The 20,815-nt window shown below is 44.1% G+C and overlaps 1 protein-coding gene across 1 annotated transcript in view; it reads right to left on the reverse strand.

Annotated features, from left to right (window-relative positions):
* CLVS2 (clavesin 2) overlaps window positions 1-20,815 on the reverse strand; it is a 294,165-nt gene that overhangs the window by 143,810 nt on the left and 129,540 nt on the right. The window contains exon 2 of the mRNA XM_078648939.1: window positions 6,800-6,974. Coding sequence (XP_078505065.1) covers window positions 6,800-6,974 — 175 coding nt within the window. The remainder of the gene's footprint in view (window positions 1-6,799; window positions 6,975-20,815) is intronic.

Here is a 20,815-nt window from a genome sequence, read left to right on the forward strand (position 1 = left end):
CACGTGTGCCTCAGTTATAGTAAACATTGATGGTTTGGGTATGTGGAGTCAAAGCACAACTCCAGTCACTGCAAGACCTTACAAGAAAGTAAAGGCCCTACGGAAAATGTCTTTTATCGCCGGTCAGACAATTTCTAATACCCCCATGATAAGAGGTACGATGCCACAACCTAACACAAAGCTATCACTCATACAGTACGATAATGCTAAAGGCAGTAATTATGCTTTATTTTCTACAACAATTATATTCAGAATTTAATTGAGGTTTTTCCAGTTTGGAATTGCACTCTCATTCTTATCACTTTATTTTTCAGGTTTGGCCTCTTCACAAAATGTATTGCACCCACTTCCCTTTTTAGAGAAACCTGGTAAACCAGAAATCAAATGGAAGCAATGGTTACACTATTTTGAAAGTTATTTAGTTGCTATAGATGAGCTTGAGTATACACCTGCCAGAAAATTCACACTTCTTTTAGTCATCTGGGTATTGCAGGGCAGAATGTTTTTGACAATCTTCCTGTTATACCTCGCCCTGTGGGTGATTCTGGGTGGAATGTTTACATCGAAGCTAGAAAGAGGCTTAAGAAGCAGTATTCGGAGGAACCTAGTGTGTTGTTAGAGAGGCACAGTTTTGTTATGTGCAAACAGGCTAGCAATGAAACCATAGAGGAGTACATAGCGGCATTGCAGGTCCTGGCTGCGCCTAGCGAATTTCAGAATTCAGTTGACACTTATATAAGGGATCAATTTGTTTACAATTGTTTCTCAAAGAAGATACAGGGGAGGTTGCTTACCTGCCACAATCCATCTTTTTCTGAGGTTATTGACATTGCTAAAAGCATTAAACGTTCCATTTTTTTTATCTACTCAAGCTTTGTCTTCTCATGAAGGGGGCCCTTCCATTGCTCTTTTGACTGATGATACTGCCATTTCTGCCATCAAGTTTGGTAAAAATAGGAAGAAATGTCTCCGGTGCCCTGTCTCACATCATTGAAAAACGAGGTATACCTGTGGGCGGCCGCGTTCCCATTGTAAAGTCAAAGTTCATTCATGGTGATCAGGAAACACAAAAAGACGAAGGTACAAGCCCAAATCCATGTCTATCAGAGAACTTTGGGCTAGATGTAGGTAAATGGTATTTACCGATTCGTAAATACCGAATTTTTCCGATTCGGTATTTACAAATCGGTAAATGCTATGTAGGTAAATATTCGGTAAAAATTACTGAATCGTTAATATTCGGTAATTACCGAATCGGTATTTACCGATTCGGTAATTGCCATTGATTCCTATGGGCCTTGAGGCCCATAGGAATCAATGGCAATTACCGAATCGGTAAATACCGATTCTGTAAAAGTACTGAATAGTCAAGGGTGGCAGGGTGTCACTTTGACACCCTGTTGCACCCCTGATTAGTGCTTGTGTGCCATGTGACACACATACATGCCCTTAAGGCATGTATGTGTGCCACATGGCACAGGTGTACATGCACAGATTTGCATATACACAGGTATTCGTTATTTACCACCAACTAATAGTTAGTGGTAAATAACGAATCCTTAAGGCCCTGTGGCACTGTTTACAGTGCCACCTACATCTCAAATGACAGATTCGGTAAATTTACCGATTCGGTAATTTACCAAATAGGTAAATTTACCAAATCGGTAATTTTTAAGGCAACTACATCTCAAACTCCAAATACCAGTCGGTAACGGCCGAAATCGGCCGTTACCGACTGGTATTTGCCTACCTACATCTGGCCCTATGTCACATGCATGTTTGATCAGCATCAGCGCTGCTGCTGACATGGGACTAATATCTTTGAATTACAATGTCAATGTTCATCACATCATAGTGAATCAGTTTCTGGTCTTGTTCTATGGATTAGGAAACCTTAGGACAATGCAAGTGCAGCGTCACATTAAGGAGGACATTCGTCCTGTTGCTCAACAACATAATCAAATTGCATTTCACCTACAAAAATCTGTTGAAAAAGAAATTAACACTTTGATGAAACATATCATTGAGCTCTCTACTGGTCCTACGCCATGGGTGTCACCAATCGTGGTGGTACTGAAAGACAGTGGAGGGTATGTGTGGATTTGTGTTGACATGCATCAAGCATTTAAGGCAAATAAAAGAGAACAACATCCAGGTCTGCACCTTGCTAATATGGTTACCCAGTTGAATAGTGCCAAAGGGCCTGATTTTGATCTCAGAGGTCAGATAACTTTGTCACAACAGTGATGGATATCCCATCCTCCGAAATATAAATCCCATTATATCCTATGGGATTTATATTTCCGGGGACGGGTTATGTATCACTGAGTAGCCAGTCTGCTAAGATCAAAATCAGTCCCAAAGTCTTTTTGCACCTTGATCTGAATGAACAAAGGGTATCATCAGTTCGAATTGGAAGAAAAATGCAGCTGCTGCACTTTTCCAAGATGTCATTCATCAAATTACACAGCCTGTCATGCTTGCTTTCAACTTTAGTGATGATATACTAGTATTTGGGGAAACACTGAAAGAGCATGATAGAGCCCTTACCGAAGTATGCCGTCTACTTGGCGTTGCAGGTCTTACTTTGAATGCTGAAAAGTGAGAGTTTCACAAAACAAAATTAAAATTCTTTGAACACATTTTCCCTGATGAGGGATGACTCCAGATCCAGCCAAAGTTCAGGCTTAGTCATCCACCTCTTCTCTACGAGATGTACTTTCCTTGGGGTGACCAGTCGCTGCTCCAGGTACACCTGTGACTTTGCCACTGTGAGTGACTAATTGAGAGACTTGACAAAATGGAATGTTCAATTTCGGTGGTCACTGGAGTGTGATCAAAGTTTCAAGACAATCAAATATGCAATTAAAAATGCTACTCAAATTACCTACTTTGATCCTAAATTGCATACAGAGATTGTTGTGGATGCCAGCCCAGTGGGTTTGAGCACAATTCTTGCTCAACATAGTGGACAAGCAAATGTGTGAAGGCACATTGTAGTGTATGCTAGCTGGAGTTTGTCTGAACAAGCACATTCTCAAACCAAAAAAGGAATCCTTGGGTGTTTCTGTATGGAAAATATTTTACGCTTGTTACTGATCACCAAGCACTAGCTCACTATTTTTGGCAATCCAAAGACTAAGATGCCTCCTCGCATTGAGGAGTGGGAGTTACAACTGCAAGAGTATGACTCCGCTATTGTGCACAGGCCGGGAAAAGATCAGAACCCTGCCTACTTCTTTTCTTGAGTAGCCTTACAGTATCAGAGTACCCCTTCGAAAGTGGCTGAGGCCTACCCTAACTTCATTTAGAGATCCAGTACTCTGGCAGCCATATCTGTGGAAGAAAGATGTGCTGCTACGAATGCAGACAGAAATATGCTCATTGTCAAAGAAATTATTATGCATCAATCCTGGAGAACACATGCTAGACCTTTTGATATCAACATTGAATATCAGAAATTCAAGAATGTGCGTGATGAACTGTCAGTTACACAAGAGGGGAATATCTTACGAGGGTCGAGAATTGTAATTCCTGAAAGTCTCAAACAACAAGTCAGTGAAGTGGGGCATGATGGACATTGTGGAATGTTACCACAAAGTGAGCCCTTCCAGTCCATGTTTGGTTTCTTCATCTTGATGAGAGAGATGAAAGAGAGCTCCAGCTTATCAGTTATGTAACTGTTTATCTAAAAAAAAACCAGCATCCTTTGAATATATCACATCTTCCAAAACATGTCTGGGAGAAACTTGCAGTTGCCTTCTTTGGACCCCTTGCAAATGACAATGGTCATTGTAGAGGAGTACTCCTGGTTTCCTCTGGTGGAAGACGTTTCGTCACTCACTCATAATCGAGTCATTGAAAGACTAGAAAACATATTTGCAACCTGGGGTGCTAATTCAATCCTAAAATCTGACAATGGCCCACCATTAAATTTTCTGGAGTTCAAAGACGTTCTTACGCATTTAAATATCAAGCATCAGAAAAACACACCTCTTTGGTCACAGGATGATGGCGCTGTGGAAAGCTTTATGAGCGGTCTTAAGAAAGCAGTACAGTGAGTTGTATTAGAAGGACTTGAGTTCAAGTCAGTTAATCATTCTACTCTTCATGTATACTGATATACTCCCCATTCTATGATGGGTGAAAGCCCGGCCACCCTGATGTTTGGGAGAGATATGGGTAGCAAATTGCAAAAGTGAACCACTGAAAGAACAATTGATGCTAAGAAGGTTGGAATCACTGATTCATCTCACAAATCCAGTATGAAGACACATGCAGACAGGTGTGAATGTACTCTAGAAATTACTTTTTGAAAAGGAGATCGTGTCCTTGGCAGACATAGGTGAAAATGAAAATCTGATGCTCCATTCGATGCTTATCCATTGCCAGTTGCAACAAATAAGGGACACATGGTGACTGCTCATCGTCCTGGAAAGTCTGTTACGAGAGAATCCTCACATTACAAGGACCTGCCTTGGAGTTTGTCGGTTTCAGACATCGGGAGTGAGACGCTGTCATCAGAGGGCCAGGTGAGCCCAAGGACTGCAACTGTGTCTAGATCAGCAGTGCCAGCTGTGGTTGCCTCTCCTGTGTCTCCTCAGCCTCACAAAAGATCTGGATGAGTGGTTCGAGAGCCTCAATAACTCATTGAGGACTATGATGAATGTTTGTTTTGTTGGTACTTTTTATTTGTAAAGAACAAACAAAATAGCGAAGACCAAATAGTGGGACCGTCCCTGTCCCTGGGTACGTATTTTATAAACAACGTGGACGAACCCAAATGCAGATGACTCTATAACACTTATAGTGCTGGGCACCCCATAGGTTTGTAAGAAGAACCCTCACCCACCAACCTAGTTGGTGGCATGCTTCATCATCTGGTTCCCAGCTGGTTAGCCGAATGCCACCCAGCTGTGCTACAACGCCTGATTACAGCAGAGTGGGATTTTGTGGTAGTGTGTGGTAAATTGGTGAGATTAAAATGTCTTGGGTATTCCTTGCTGACCGATTTGTTATTCCCAGCGGCTCAGGATACATTAAAAACAAAGATAAGGGAAAGTATGAAGTTTTGCAGTTGGTCTTCATTATTCTACTGGTCAAAATGTTTCAGCCTCTTTCATAAATCGTTGAGGCTTTCTTCAGGACCACATTAAAGTGAAGTAGTGTAAGGTGAAAAAATTGCAAGTGGCAAAAATCCGCCACGTGTCTCTTTTTGCAGCACACACGCTAAGGTGTGCTGTGCATGTTGTGGTTAGACTGTACTTACGGACCCACTGCTTGAATAAACATTTGCTACGCAATGTGGTAGCTTGTCAGATCCAGGAGGAGCGTGCACTTTTAGTCAAGCATTCATCGAGGTAGGCTGCCCACTTCCACAACTATTCCGGTCTCCTCTGGATCATCATGATCCCAGAGCTATTTTTAATCTCACCACTTCACCACACACTACCAAAAAATCCCCCTCAGCTGTAATCAGGTGTTGAAGCACCGCTGGGTGGCATTCGGCTACCCAGCTGGGAACCCGATGATGAAGCATGCCACCAACTAGGTTGGTGGGTGAGGGTTCTTCTTACAAACCTATGTGGTGCCCAGCACTATAGGTACTTTTTATTTAACAATGGGGGAGGTGTAGTGTGTTGGGTATTATAGAAACTAGGACCCCTCTGGTCCCTAACGGACTCCGAAGTCTAGGGACATAAGTGATTGGGTGTGGTTATTAAAATGTATGACTCAGTACGTGTTAGTTAACGGTTACACTCTAGCGTATAAAGACGTGTAATACTGAGCTCCATGAGTGGCGTGATTCATTTACATTCTACTGTGTTGGGGAGTACACTACACTCAACTCAAGAAAATACTCTTTGGTCCTCCTTATAAAACAGCCTATAATCCCAATAGAGTTCGTAACTCTGGATACATGCTCCACTGGAATAACAAGGTCAAATTATTTTACCGCAGGCATGGTGTTTTTCTCCTGGATATTTCATTTGCTCTAAGCATCTGTGTGAAAAACCTCTGTAAAAGAGTAATTATCACAGGATTAAATCACCATACTCGCAATACCACAGTAAATCTTCATTTCTGAGTAGACCCTCAGGGTCCAAATGATAACGGGCAGCATTTTCTCCAACATATGAATTTACAGGTACCCTCAGTATTGGTAACTCTGGTGGAGAAATATCAGTCCATATCCTGGGCCTCTCGTAATGAGGGCCTACGTGACTGAATTTTGGTAGACCTTCAGTTTGTGTTGAAGGCAAACAAATTGGTATTTCAAGGAAGTGCCATGGCAGGTGGCACTTTTCAGTATATTGACCATCCACAAAGTCACCTCTGTTTTCCCATTTACAATGGTCATCATTGATGACAGATACTTATGTCACGCATTTGTCTTTGAAACTGTAACAGGAAAAACAGTGATTGTGATAAAGTAACTACTTGGTCACTTGCAAAACAATGATACATTAAATAATGGTGATTGTTGTGATACAAATAACGGTTTCCTTTCTGTTGTCAGTCATGACGCATGCTCTAACAGACAATGAGGTAAACAATGAAATTCAATAGGAACTCATAGAATGCTAAGGACACTGCCACTAATGTGAGACATTTTCTCATATATTCATTTTTTTGCAGTTTTATATAGCATGAACTTAACCCAAAGGTATTGGAGATATTCTTAATAGGATAGCCTCAAAAGAAATGGATTAAGGAAATGTGATATGTCAATGCAGCAATGGGATGAAAAGAACATAACTATGGCATAGGAAAAGATTTTACAATCTAAATGCTTTACCTGGAGTCCCTCTATAGCCAGCCTCAGCATGCTTGGAGTCAGCTTGGAAGCCTGCTTAAAAGTAAAGTTGCTCCAGTCAATGATCAAGACAAATCCATTCACCTGGAGCTCTGGGTCTTCAATCATGGCTTCTAAAGACAGCAATATTGCACGTAAAATGTCCACCAAGGTGTACCTGTAATTACCAAGCAACAGGAGTTTTAATTTTTGAGATTGTCACAACATCAAAGTTATGGCAGAAAAAACAGGATTAAAGCATAATATATACAATAAAACATGTTATTAATATCTAAGGTCAACCAAAAAATCAACACAATTGAAGTTTACCAAATGTTGATTGGCACAGCTTATTAATTTCATGAATATTATAAGATGAGTTTTGTTCAGGTGACAAAGAGTATATAAAATGTGCAAATTTCTAGTGTGAAATGGAAGTAATTTAAAAACAAAGGGCCTCATTTACAAGAAAGTGCTGCAGCGCAGCACCGCAGGCCCTTTGGCTGCGCCACACTGCAGCACTTTCAAAGCGCAGGGATGTGTCATATCTACAAGGATTTGACAGATCCCTTTGCTCTCCCATGCGCTGGGGTACAATTAGCTGCCATGCGCCGACGCAGGGCACCCTTGCACCATAGTGCAAGGATTCCTGCATCACGGGGATGATTGTTTAGGTGTAGGAAGGTGTCCCTTCCTGCACATTAACAAACTGAAATGGCGTTTTTCAAATTATATGCGTGCTGCATTAACACAAATAGAACTTGTAAAACTTAATTTTTTTTAATGATTATTTTGTTGGCAGGAAGGGACATTTTCCTACAGATAAGCAATCATAAGAGGTGATTTCCTCGTTTTATGTGTTCTGCAGTATACGTTAAGCAGGATGCATCCCTACGCATCCCCTGAGGAGGGGTAGCATTCAGACACGTTTCCAGGTTCATGATTTCTGGTAAATCTGGAAATGTGTCAGGTTCTATGGGTGTTGCGTGACACCCACAGCAACAGCCATGTAACGCCCCTTTCACGCAAAGTGCTGCGTGTAAAGGGGCCGTATTTACAATGACAGGAAAAGCTACAAAGGGTGGCTTTACTGTCCTTGTAAATATGGGGCAGAAAAATGTGCAGCTGGTGCGTCCAAAAAAATGACGCACTGGTGGCACAAGGACTTGTAAATAAGCACCAAATTTGCAAATTGTATCTTGCTGGTATCTCGAGTAATAGAGTGTTTCAAGGAGAATACGTCCGGCCTGAAGAGAAAGCTTCTCTGAATGAGGTATTTTCTACTTGAGTCAGGCTCCAATGGTCAAAAGGTATGCTGAATTTTGTGCTAAGTAAATTGATAACAATTTTGTACGTTTCGTGTACCCCGAAATCGGGAATTATGCAAAATCACACTAGAGTAACAAAAAAATTCAAAGACATCCATTGACATTTAGTTGCAACAATCAAGTAGATACTTCTAAAATGCTAATAAATGACAATTTATATCACAAGTTTCGAAGCAACTGTCAGGTTTTTATCCATACAGGTTTTAATACATAATTCAAGATGGATCCTAATTCCATAAATTCATACAAAGAACCTGATTATGAATTGAATGGGTAGAGTGGTAATTCTGAATACAAATTTTTAATTATTGTGCAGTAGTACTGTACCAGTACCATGCGATTATAAGTTGAATACCACAGAATAGGGAATCGCCATGAGGAACTGGGTTTACTGGTCAGACAGAATACCACACAGAATTCCCAATGCTGTGGAGTCTAATGCAAACATTACTCAACGGCTCTGAGAAGGTGGCAAATGTTGGCGGGGTCCTTGGTGTGGGCAAGGTGGAGGGACGGAAACAGGGGAATAAGGGAGGGAAAGGTCATTTAAGGCCGGAAGAAAGGATTGGCTGCTGCAGCAGGCAACGTCTTATGCGATTTTATCAGGAAGAAAACTACAGCCCAGTAAAATCATTAACACCCGAGAAAACCATGTGCAAGAACACCGGTCCCTCGTGATCCGGCACAGGGGTGGACTAGCCGTAGCGGGCATCGGGCATTTTCCCGGTGGGCTGCCAGGGTGGGGCCAATTTTGGGCCCCTGGGAGGCCTTTTTTGTTACTGGGGGGCTGGCAATATCGCCCCCCTGTCCGGCCCTGATCCGGCAGAATGGAATTCCACATGATAATTCCATTCTGCCTGACTGTTAATAAGTACCAAAGCCATAAACTCCATTGCATAAGCATAATATTTATACACATTTAAATCCCATTACTCATTCACACAGAAGATCAAATAATGACTAAGCCTAAAAGCTAAATTAGGCACTAGTGATTTACCGTTTTGTCTAAAAAGATTCTGTCTGTCAGTGTGGTAGATGCTTATCCTTCACAACAAGCTCTTGATACAGCGACAGTTAATCAAAGACTGTCTATAATTGAGGATACCCTGATGCAGTTGCCTAAAAGTCTCTCGGAGGCTGAACAGCAAATTTCATATCTTGAGGATCGCTATCAAAGAATGGATGAGATCATTATTCCAGAAATAAAGAAACTGCAACAGCTGGAACTTCAGAATCAGAATCTGAATAAGCTTTATTCGATTTCAATCATATAAAATCACAAAAGCATAGTACGCATCAAAAGAAAACTCTTGAATATACCTTCAAGAGGCTGGGACTTAAAAAGGAGATGTCGGAAAACCATTTGCGATGCAGTACTTTGAGATTTATCTGTATTCCAGAAGGTAGTTAGTCTCAGGGGGAGAATCAGAATGTACCCCTGCTGATGAACTCTCTCATTAAGAAATTCATATTGCAAAATGCCTCGAAAGATGTATCTATCATGAGAGCACATAGTGTCCCTGCCCAGTATCCTGCCGATGCCAAGTACCCACGAAAATGATAGTTAATTTTGCACACTTCCGCATTAGAGAACAGGTCTTGGCTACAGCAATCCATCAAAAATCATTTCTTATTTCTGAAAATGTTCATATGGGGGTGTTCCAGTATCTGGCTGCTGTAACAGCCAGACGTAGCAAGGCTTTAAAAAGCCTGATTCAAGAATTAAAAAGCCTGGGGGGCAAGCCACTATAGTACAACAAGTTCAAAGTGTTGGTAAAGGGTCAATTTCATGCTTTTTCGTCAGTAGGAGAAGTAAATGTTTTTCTATCAAACTAATCTCTAAATAAAATCCAGGTTTATCTTTATATTTTTCCTTTTTTCTGGTGGGAGGGTAGTGTTTTTGGGGACAAGTGCCGCACCATGGCACCAGTAGGTGAGGGGAGCATCCAGGCCCGGTTGGTGGGGAGGCCCCCATTGCTCCAAAGAGGGTGAGGAGAGGGTTTGGGATGCTAGAGGGGGAGGGAGGATTGCCAGAAACCGGTCCTAGGAAACTTGATTCCGGTCCAGGGAAGGCATGGCTTGGCAGTTCGGGCTGGACTGTTCCCATGAGGCACAGGGTCAGACTGATTTGCATATGGCCATGTCTGAACTGGGGTGGCAGAGTGGGCTAAAGAACGGTGATGGATTAAACCCAGATCTGTTGACTGGGTGTGAGCGTTTGATTGGTTCAGATGCTCCGTCCATCACCACCCCCTTTTGTACCGCTTTGTTCACCATAAGTTGGCCGGGTATGCTCAGACGTTGAGTCCCTTGCTCACTTTGCCACTGGATTCAAGCAAGCCTGGCTGAAGACGGCTGAAATGCCAGAAACCGGTCCTAGGAAGCTTGATTCCGGTCCAGAGAAGGCATGGCTTGGCAGTTCGGGCTGGACTGTTCCCATGAGGCACAGGGTCAAACTGATTTGCTTATGGCCATGTCTGAACTGGGGTGGCAGAGTGGGCTAAAGAACGGTGATGGATTAAACCCAGATCTGTTGACTGGGTGTGAGTGTTTGATTGGTTCAGATGCTCCGTCCATCACCACCCGCTTTTGTACCGCTTTGTTTGCCATAAGTTGGCAGGGTATGCTCAGACGTTGAGTCCCTTGCTCACTTTGCCACTGGATTCAAGCAAGCCTGGCTGAAGACGGCTGAAATACCAGAAACCGGTCCTTGGAAGCTTGATTCCGGTCCAGGGAAGGCATGGCTTGGCAGTTCGGGCTGGACTGTTCCCTTGAGGCACAGGGTCAGACTGATTTGCATATGGCCATGTCTGAACTGGGGTGGCAGAGTGGGCTAAAGAACGGTGATGGATTAAACCCAGATCTGTTGACTGGGTGTGAGTGTTTGATTGGTTCAGATGCTCCGTCCATCACCACCCCCTTTTGTACCGCTTTGAGAAAATGAGCAGGGCAAGAGCTAATAGGCTACAATGCACGTCGGTGAAATAGGAAAGCTAGTGAGAGGGAGGACGTAATACTGCAGGTAAAGCTGGCACAGGTCTTTACTACAAGAAATAAAAGGTATGTCCCAACTTTTTAAAATAATTTTATATGCACAGGCATACTTCTCTTCTGCTACTGCAGTGGTTCGAGGAGTTGGAATTCTATTATCTTTTATGGTCTATACGACCGAAATAAAGAATTTTTGGATTGGATTGGATTGGATTGGATTATCAAATTCAATTGATTGGCACTTTAAGGAACCCTCCAGGGAGCCCCATTCAGGCCAAAGTCAATGAATAACTATGAGATATGGGAGACTGAGAGACCTCTCTTCTGGGGTGGCTCCTCCACTAAGGCGGAGAAGCGTCGCCCCACGGCTCTCAGAGCAGTGAAAAAAGAAGAAAAAAATTATAATTACTTTGTTATCATTATTTTTTTTTTGTACCTGCAAGGCTGGGTTGGGGGGGGGGCAGGGCAGGTGTCACAGGGGGAGGAGTGGTGGCACACTCTAAGTGTGCATGACTGTTTGGCCGTCCGTCTTGGGACAGCAAAACAGTCATGCACACTTTGGATGTTGGACAGCCTGATGGGAAACATGCATTGTCCCCGTCAAAGTGCCGAACCATGCAGCATTGTGATTGGCTTAGGGGAGCCTGTGTGATTCCTTCATCCGAGACTCAACAGGAAGAGGAGCTTAGATGGAGAAGCGATGGCAGCCGTCAAAGGTAAGTGTTTTTTTTTATAATAGGTTGTTTTTTGGCCCACCCCCTCCATACTCCCCTTCCCGCCCTACCACCCCGTTCCCTGCCAGCTGCCACTGCCTGTGGTTACATTCCACCGGGGAGTGGGGCAATCATTGAGCATTAAACCACTGTTGCAAAGGCAATAAGGCAATGTGAGTAAAGTTTGTGAAAAAAAATGAAATGAAGAGAGCATGTTTTCTCGGGGTGACTGAACTTAATGTACAGAGAGAGAATAGTAGGCATCCCACTTGGGTGGAGCTCATGCTCCCACGACCTATAATAGCAGCCTTGAACAAGAATGAGTGAAGAGGTAATGGAGGGGGGAACCACTAAGAACGTCCTGGCGGGACACCAAATCAGGAGGTCCCCTAGCGAGGATCCTGACAAGGACTAGATGTGAAGTTTGGAGGGGGGGTCCTTGGCTGTTGGAGGCCACAAAATGTCAGCCAAAAATGGATAAATACCTGGGGACTTCAGGACTAAAGATAAATGTTGTGGTGAAGGACCAACTACATAATCAGTTTGTGAATTTCATCCCAGCCCAATTTCTCAACATAGGGTGTTTTCTACTTTGTTAAATGTTCATTTCGTCAAACCGACTTTGCGATTTGATAAATGTTCCACTGGATGTCAATGTGGAAATATTAACTAAAACATAAAATGTGTATCTGTACTAGTTTTCGGTTTCTATTATTTCTAAACTCGACCAGGCACCCAGGAAGCCTAAATAACTATTTGACTTTAAGCATATACTAAAATGTCAGCTGAGTCCATTCTGCTGCATTTAATAATTGTTATTTTCTGCTACTTTTAAAAATGGTTATTTACTGCTACTTTTGAAAACTATTATTGAATATAATCATATGTTAAGCTTAGAAACCATTATTATATGTTCCAGTTAGCCTTTTAGGCTGCTATTCGGTTAAGCCTTCTATGTGGTGGTGCGGTTAATGGTGGGACTTCTGTGTGAACGCATTGTCGACCAACCTGGAAGCCTTTTTCTTAAAACTTAAGGACAATCATTCCAAGTTGCCTGCTGTGCTTGAGAGGGAAGGGAATGCATAGGAGGATTGGAGCATGGAGGGCAAGGAGAGGAGAGAAAATAGTCACTCATGCATGTCAATAGCACCACACGTGAAGGCAGCAAAGGAAGGATTAAATCCATCCAGACAAAACACAGCGACTCCGTAATGCTCATAGGATGAGACAAATACAAAAGTAGAGAGCAAATTTATCAAATCAGCACGGTAAACTGAAATAGATGTGAAAGCAACTAAATCATTACCAAGGGGCTAGACCAAACCCTATTCTATTTCTACTTTGCATACACTAAGATATAATAGGTCTGTTGCGAACAGGCAGCTAAAACTGCCTGTGGGCGAGAACCTAAAATGTTCCCAACGGCACCTCCGAATGCTGAGCAGACCTTGGTATTTTGAATGCTAAGATGATAGGAGTTTAAGGGGCCAGGATTTGCCGTATCACAAGTAAAGAATAGACTTGCATGGCAAAAAGATGTTGACACATTGCACTTCTGCTTTTATTCTGCATTCAGATGTTTCCTCTAAAAAGTCACAGCGGTTTCTCTCTTCTTTATATGCTCCCCACTTCCCATACATTACAACAATTTAAAGTACAACAGACAAAAATACGAAGTATCTCAAAGTTGTGTAGTTTCACTTATTGCAAAGAAAAGCGTATACCTTCAAACGTAAATATATCAAAAGTGCAAGGTAACTAGATTGTGTGGCTTACCTTCAAGAGGACAGCTGTAGACTCTAATGAATAGTCGGTGCCCTCTCTGGTTCCAGGCCCTGCATCAATAAGACTTAACTGCTCTACACTTAACTATGGTGTTATGCAGGCCATTAATTGAGAAGTAGACACACTTCCTTTCTATAGTGAACTTTATTGCATGATTAATAGAGATTAATAGAATCATTAAGGCGTGGTAGTAGACACTTTCGAGGTATTGTGAAAGTCAGTTTGCTTGTTCTGTTATCTGTAGAGGAATTTATTTTTCTGTCCCAAACCCACTACTACATCTCATGATGTGGTCTTCAAGACACAAGGGAAGATAACTGGGCATAAGCGGAATTTGGAATGCACTAAACTCGAGCTTCAGATCTGAACTCGACTACATGCTGTACAGTGGCGGTGTGTCCATTGGGGGCGTCAGAAGTAGAACGAGGGATGCTGAAGGGGATGGGGCAGCAGCAGCACTCAGGAGGGTGAGTGACAGCGCAATAGTGTGCATGTTTGTTTTTGGGCTGGTCATTCTTAAGACCAGCCCGAACATGCGCACTAAGCCTTCCCCTTATGAGAGCGAGGGTTGCTTCATTCGCAGCCCCCGGTCTCCTAATGGGCAGGGAGTGACCATGCTCCAGGCCAATCCTGGCTCTGCTGGACTCTGGAGCAGCGTCTGGATTAGCTGAGAGCCTGAGAGGGCTTCCCAGTTGCCAGCCACTCACACAGCAGCAGAAGACCACGGTGAAGGCGCCAAACGTGGACCCTGGCCCAGAAGCAGACAGCAGAGGCGGCAGACCCAGTCACGGTCAGGTAAGTTTAAGCTTCTTTATTTTCAAACCCCCATGGCCCCCAACACCCGTGTGAGACCCCCCCCACGAGATTCCCCCCCCCACGAGTATTGTTAGCCTCCTCTGCCTGCCATGCTTTTGAATTCTTTGGACGCGTCTGTAAATGTTCTGAAGACACCTATAACTCTTTAAAACTTCTCAATAAATAAATAACTCCACAGAAGTTATACAAATGCTATATGACTGATTTGCTACTGTGGGTCATAATAGCAATTCATCTGGTAACTGAGGTTACAAAAAACACTGGAGTTGCAGCCGCGGACTGTGTCTGGGGTCATTTTTGCTCGCTGTTAAGGAGGGAGAAGAACTACATCGACCAGCTGCCCTGGGACTACGCGCACCTGCGCACTTACCAGCCCCGCCTCCCCGTGCTACTTAGCGGCTTGAGGCCCCCGCTAAGCGGGACGTGCGCCGGGCCAAGCCCGGGCCAAGGGAGGGTCAGGAAGGGTCTTTTGTTTAAAGCTGCCTATTCCTGTCCTGAGGACTTAACGGTCACCTGAGAATAAAAACCTTTTAGTAATTTCCTCTTAAGTGTCCTCGAGGAATAGGGAATTTCTCCCACGAAATCTAATTAATTTTTAGGGGCTCATACTGAGCACTCTCCCCAATTCGAGTAAAGTAAAATGGATAAACGTAAGAGTACTGTGGGCATTCTAGATGCCTTTCTTCTCAGAGCGGAATCCCTTCTCAGCCACGAGATTCAGTTAACGGAGCGAAGGCTCTCGCTAGACCCCACACTGTTCCCCTTAACTAGGGGGGAAGAAAACAGTAGTTCATTAAACCCGAGGGTTACAATCCAGCATAGAACCCCAAGTCTTAATTCATCACCCCTGCTCTCTCCCCCCAATAATCATCCTAGTGAATTGAACCAGTCATTTCAAGAACAAGCAGGCCCACAAACCCGGAACCGTTTAAAAACCAAGAAAGGGCCAAAAATATGCTTAAAGACTAAGGGAACAAAGGGGCAAGATGCAGGGAGAAAAAAGGTCCTTCAAGAACCAATCCGTAAGGAAACGCATTCAGTAGAATCACAAACTGATGTGGTTAACCACCTACACACAGAACAATAGACTTCCCTGTTTAAGGCCCCCGTTAAATGTTCGTCCAATTCAAACTCGCGCATAGAAACGTTCATCAGGGACCTTTTAGAAGTACACTCCAAGGACATGACGACACTGATGAGCTCCCTTATCAACGAAAGATTTAGTACTCTAGAGCGCAAGCTGGATCAATTAAAAGAGGATATAGAGATCTATAAAATATCCTCAAAGAAGCAAATCTCAGTCCAAGATGCTAGGGTAGGCGCACCCACACGAAACAAAGACCTTAGGCAGAGCTTGCAGGGGCCATAACAACTAGAACAAGGGTTCCACATTCAGAAAGCCAGAAAAATCAAGACTCTCCGTTTAACATCTTAACGATTACTCCCAGGGTAGAGCACAACAAAAGGCACGATCCATCAAACAAGGACAATCAATTCTCCAGAACATTACAACCAAACCCAGAAATTCTAGATCTTCCCCCAGTGTCATGTCCTTACGCTATAATTCTTACGGGGTTTCCACCCCTGAAAGAAGCTAAAAACGAAACTTGGTTATCGCTTTGAAACAAAGTACTAGATTGGCTGACAAAGTATAAGCGATTCAATCCCTGTACCACTTAATGAAATTGTCATGGTTCGCAGGTTGGGATGGTTAGGTTCCTCGTTGAAAACAATCCAGGGTGACTGTATCGTTGTAAATTTTAGGTCCCCCGAATGGTTCGCTCTCTCTTAAATAACAAAGAGCTTACTTCCTCATCTGATTCAACCATTATGGCTGTCCCTTTGGGATACTTTTACAAACCTACAGCAAACTTTAGGGGAGAAAGAAAGGGTTCAATTATAACCCAAAACAGGTTCAACCAGCTATCAGCTCTAGACGAAATAGATTGACCATTAACTTATTTTTTTATTTTATTTTGGAAGTTTTATATAGCGCGGACAAGATCTTTGCAGATATCAGAGCGCTTTACATAGAGGGGGTACATGAGGGAGCATAGTCAGACAGATAAACCAATAGTACAAATAGGTGTACAATAAAAATACAGTAAAAATACAATACAGTAAAAGTACAATAAAAAAAACAATACAAATAGGTGGCTGCAAAGCCAATCATGTGAGTAATAAGACAGCTAATACAAATAAGCAAAGGGGTCAAACATGTGGTACAGATCGGTACAGAGTATTAACAGAGTTCGAGATAATAGTTCAGGTGTATTTAGCCATGAGGATAGCTTTTACTTCATTTTTAAAGAGTGTAGTGGAAGAGATAAGCCTGGTTTCGGGAGGGAGTGAGTTCCAGATCCTAGGCGCCATTCCTGAGAAGGAGCGCTTATATGTTTTTTCCTTCCGGAATCTTCGAGGTTTCAGCAGAAGATTGTTTGTGCCTCTAGTGTTTCTAACTCCACCAGAGATTGTCAACGTCTGAGCGAGGTATCCGGGTGAGTTTAGGTGTACCGCCTTGTGTGTCATGCAGGCGATTTTCAGGTGTATTCTTGCTTCAAAAGGCAGCCAGTTCAGGGATTTCAAGTCAGGGGTAATATGGGAGTGCTTTTTTGACCCAGTGATGAGTCTCGCTGCGGCGTTTAGAGAAGCTCTTAGGGGTGCGGTTGTAGTTAGGGGGAGTCCGCAGAGGGCGATGCTGCCGTATTCTATACGAGGGAGGACTAGTGCTTGTACTGCGTTTTGGAAGTCTTTGGCTGGGAGGAAGGGTTTAAGTTTCCTCAGCGTATTGATTTGGAAGTTCGCTCCCTTTGTTGCCTTGCTGATATGTTGCTGCATGTTGAGATTGGTGTCTAGTGTTATGCCTAAAGATTTCGCTGAGTCCACGATGGTGGGTTGGACATTGAGTGCGGTTAGGTGTTTAAGCCAAATTTGAGTGGTGGAGATCTTCGCTGGGGGTGAGATCAGAAGGAACTCTGTTTTCAGGGCATTGAGTTTGAGATGATTATCGGCAAGCCAGGATTGGGTGTCTCTGATCGTTGAGTTCAGGAGCAGGATGTCTTTGGGGGATTGTAATTTGAGATAAAGTTGGGTGTCATCGGCTTACATGTGAAAGTGTACATTGGATGCTTGTAGCAAGGTGGTCAGAGGTTCCATAACTAGGTTGAACAGAGTTGGGGATAGAGAGGATCCTTGGGGGACGCCTAGCGTTACAGGTATTGGCGAGGACATCAGGTTGTAGCTCTTGAATTTCTGAGACCTGTTGTGAAGAAAGGAAGTGAACCACTTGAGAACAGTTCCAGATAAACCCATTCTTGTGTTTAGTAGTTCTAGTAAGTTCTCATGTTTAACGGTGTTGAATGCTGAAGAGAGATCAAGAAGGATGAGGAGGCATGTGTCGTTTTGGTCTAGCATTTGAAGTGCGTTGTCAATTATGTGAGTCATAGCAGTTTCTGTACTGTGTCCTGCTCGGAAGCCTGACTGGTGAGGATTGAGGAGATCAAATTGTTCAATGTGTTTAGTCAATTGTAGTTGTGCACATTTTTCCAGCAGTTTGGCGAGAGTGAGAGTGGGAATATTGGTAATGGGGTGGTAATTGTTGAGATCAGAGGGGTCGGCTGTAGGTTTCTTTAGGAGAGGTGTGACTTGTCCAACTTTGAGAGAGTCAGGTATGCTTCCTTGTTGGAGAGAGCTGTTGATAATTTTAGTCCAGAGAGGGAGAAGCAAAGGGGTAAAGTCTTTTACTGCGATAGTAGGAAGGGGGTCCGTGAGGTGATTGGATGGTTTCAGGGTGCTGAGCAGTTTGCCAATTTCTTCTTCCGTGTATGTGCCAAAGGTTGACCATGTGGCATTGTTTTTTTGGTTCAATGGGTGCTAAGCACTGGGGTTTGGAGTAGAGGCTTGCGTCAATGAGGAGATCGCTCTTTATGTTGTCAGTTTTTTGGATAAAAAAAAGCAGCGAAGTCTTCACAGGAGGGTGCTTCACGCCCAGTGTTGAGTGGTTGGGGTTGATCCTTGGATTGTGATCTGATTAGCTCAAACAGTTTTCTCGGGCGGTTTTTTGCTTGGTCGAGCTGAAGGCTGAAGAAATCTGATTTTGAGCGTTTTATTTTCCTGAAGTAGGCGTTTCTCTTTTCCTTCAGAGCTTTTAGGTGCAGTGCAGAGGGTGCTGATCTCCAGGTGCGTTCTGCCATTCGCATGTCTCGTCTATCCTCATTGAGACTCCCGTCGTACCATGGATTGGAGATTTTAGTAGAGACTCTTTTTAGCTGCATAGGTGCGGCCTCATTAATTATTGAGGTCATAGCATTGAGATAGTGGTCAGTCAGGGTTTGAACGTCCGTAGCGCCTGTCGGTGGGAGTAGGAGACTGCGACTGTTAGGGGGCAAAGAGCCTGGGTTGAGTTTTTTCATGTCTCTTTTCCAGACTTTGGGCTTGGCGGGTTGAGCCGGGTTAACTTTAACTTTTTCATTGATGTAGAATGTGACAATATGATGATCTGACCAGTCACAGGGTTGGATGGACTCGAGTTGGATAGAGTCCTCTTTGGAGATGATCAGGTCGAGGATAGATCCTTCTTCGTGGGTCGGGCTGTTGCATATCTGGGTGAGGTTAAGGGCTTCGAGGAAATTTTTAAGACTATTTACCACCGCGTCATTGCGATCGTTCCAGTGGAGGTTGAAGTCACCAAGGTATATTTGGGTGAGCTGCCGTCCGGCATTGGTTGAGATCATATCCATGATTTGTTGGGAAAAGGTGAGGTTGTCCCTGGGTGGGTGGTAAATGCTGTGAAGAGAGCATATCGGTTTGCCCTCACTAATAATGTCGAGGCAGATGTATTCCCAGGATGTTGGGGATGGTAGGGAGGTGGAATTGACTTTCCGAACAGAGAGGTTGTTCCTGTAGATGCATGCGATTCCACCACCTATTTTGCCTGATCTGTCGAGCCTGATAATGTGGTAGTTGGGAGGAACCAGTATGTCCATTATAGGTGACGAAGATTCAGTTAGCCAGGTTTCAGTCAGGATGATTAGATCAAGGTCCAGCGATAAGAGGAGATCAGCAATGGCGGCGGCATGTTTCGAGGCCGATCTGCAGTTGAGGAGAGTGCATTTGAGACGGGGTGTGTTGAGGGTGGTAGAGGGTTCTAGAGAGAGAGGGACTTTTCTAAGGTTATTGGGAATGGAGAATCTGCTGTTTAGTGTGGGGGGTCTAAGGGGATTTGAGTGTATCGCGGGAATGGTGAGGTGTGAGGTGATTGTGTGATTTTGGGGGGCTGGGTCATAGGAGCGGAGAAGGGTGAGTGTGTCGAGGTCAGAAGTAGGGTTGTGGGTGCGACGAGGGCGGTTGTTGCGATTGCGAGCTGGGATTGAGGTCCGGTGTGGAGAGAGTTGAGTGAGAGAGTTAGTCGGAAGGGGGGGACAAGTTGGGCAGGGAGGTGTAGGTGTGTGAGGAGTTGCAGGGGCGACGAGGGGGACGAGGGCGGTTGCTGCGAATAGGAGCAGGGATTGACGCCCGGTGTGGGGCGTGTTGCGTGAGGGAGTCAGCCGGAGGGGTAGGGGAAAAGTTGGGAGGGGAGGAGGAGGTGGGTGAGGAGTGTATGGGGTGTGTGGAGAGTAGTTCTTTGATGATGTGTATGTCTTCTTTGATCTGAGTGAGGGTGGCCATGATGTTGTCCATCGTGGGGTAGGTGGTGGAGGTGGGGGTGGCAGTCAAAGGTGAATGACTGACCAGGGAGTTCGCGTGCAGGTGGGAGAGTTCTGGTAGGCTGGTGTTCGAGCAGGGCTGCGTTGTGTTGTTGTACGGGACGGTGTTAGGGAAGAGAGAGGTTTTGGGCGGGAGGGGTGTGGATGAGGTAGGGAGGAGGTTGGTGATATGATTGAGGGCATTGATGGTAGGCGGGGGGATCAGGGTGTAGGCTGGGAGACTGATAGTAGTGGTGGGGGTGCAGGAAGGGTAATGGGTACTGCGGAGTATGGGCCCACACCGAGATTAAAGGTTGTTAACAGTTGGGATAATCCATATATTCCTTCTCAAAACTCTCCTGTGAGTAGAGCTAGGGCAGTAACCTATCCATCTAAGTTACAGGATTTTGTTATAAACCCCCTAGAACGAACCCACACAGCCCCACACTCTAACTCACCCATTGATTACATTACTCAGAACAGACCATATAATATCACCCCAAATTTGGCCTCGCAGTTCGATTATATGCAGGGAAACGTCAAACCTAGCCATCTAGTAGCCCCCCCTACTGTCGCACCCACAGAGAGATGGGCCCTCTTTAAAATCATTTTCTGGAATATTGCAGGCCTTCGCCCAATGGTCAACATGGGTGAGTGGCTTAATTTTGTTCGGGACTATGACCTCATTTGTCTACAAGAAAC

Source organism: Lissotriton helveticus, chromosome 6 (assembly GCF_964261635.1).
Source record: "Lissotriton helveticus chromosome 6, aLisHel1.1, whole genome shotgun sequence".
Lineage (NCBI taxonomy): Eukaryota > Metazoa > Chordata > Amphibia > Caudata > Salamandridae > Lissotriton > Lissotriton helveticus.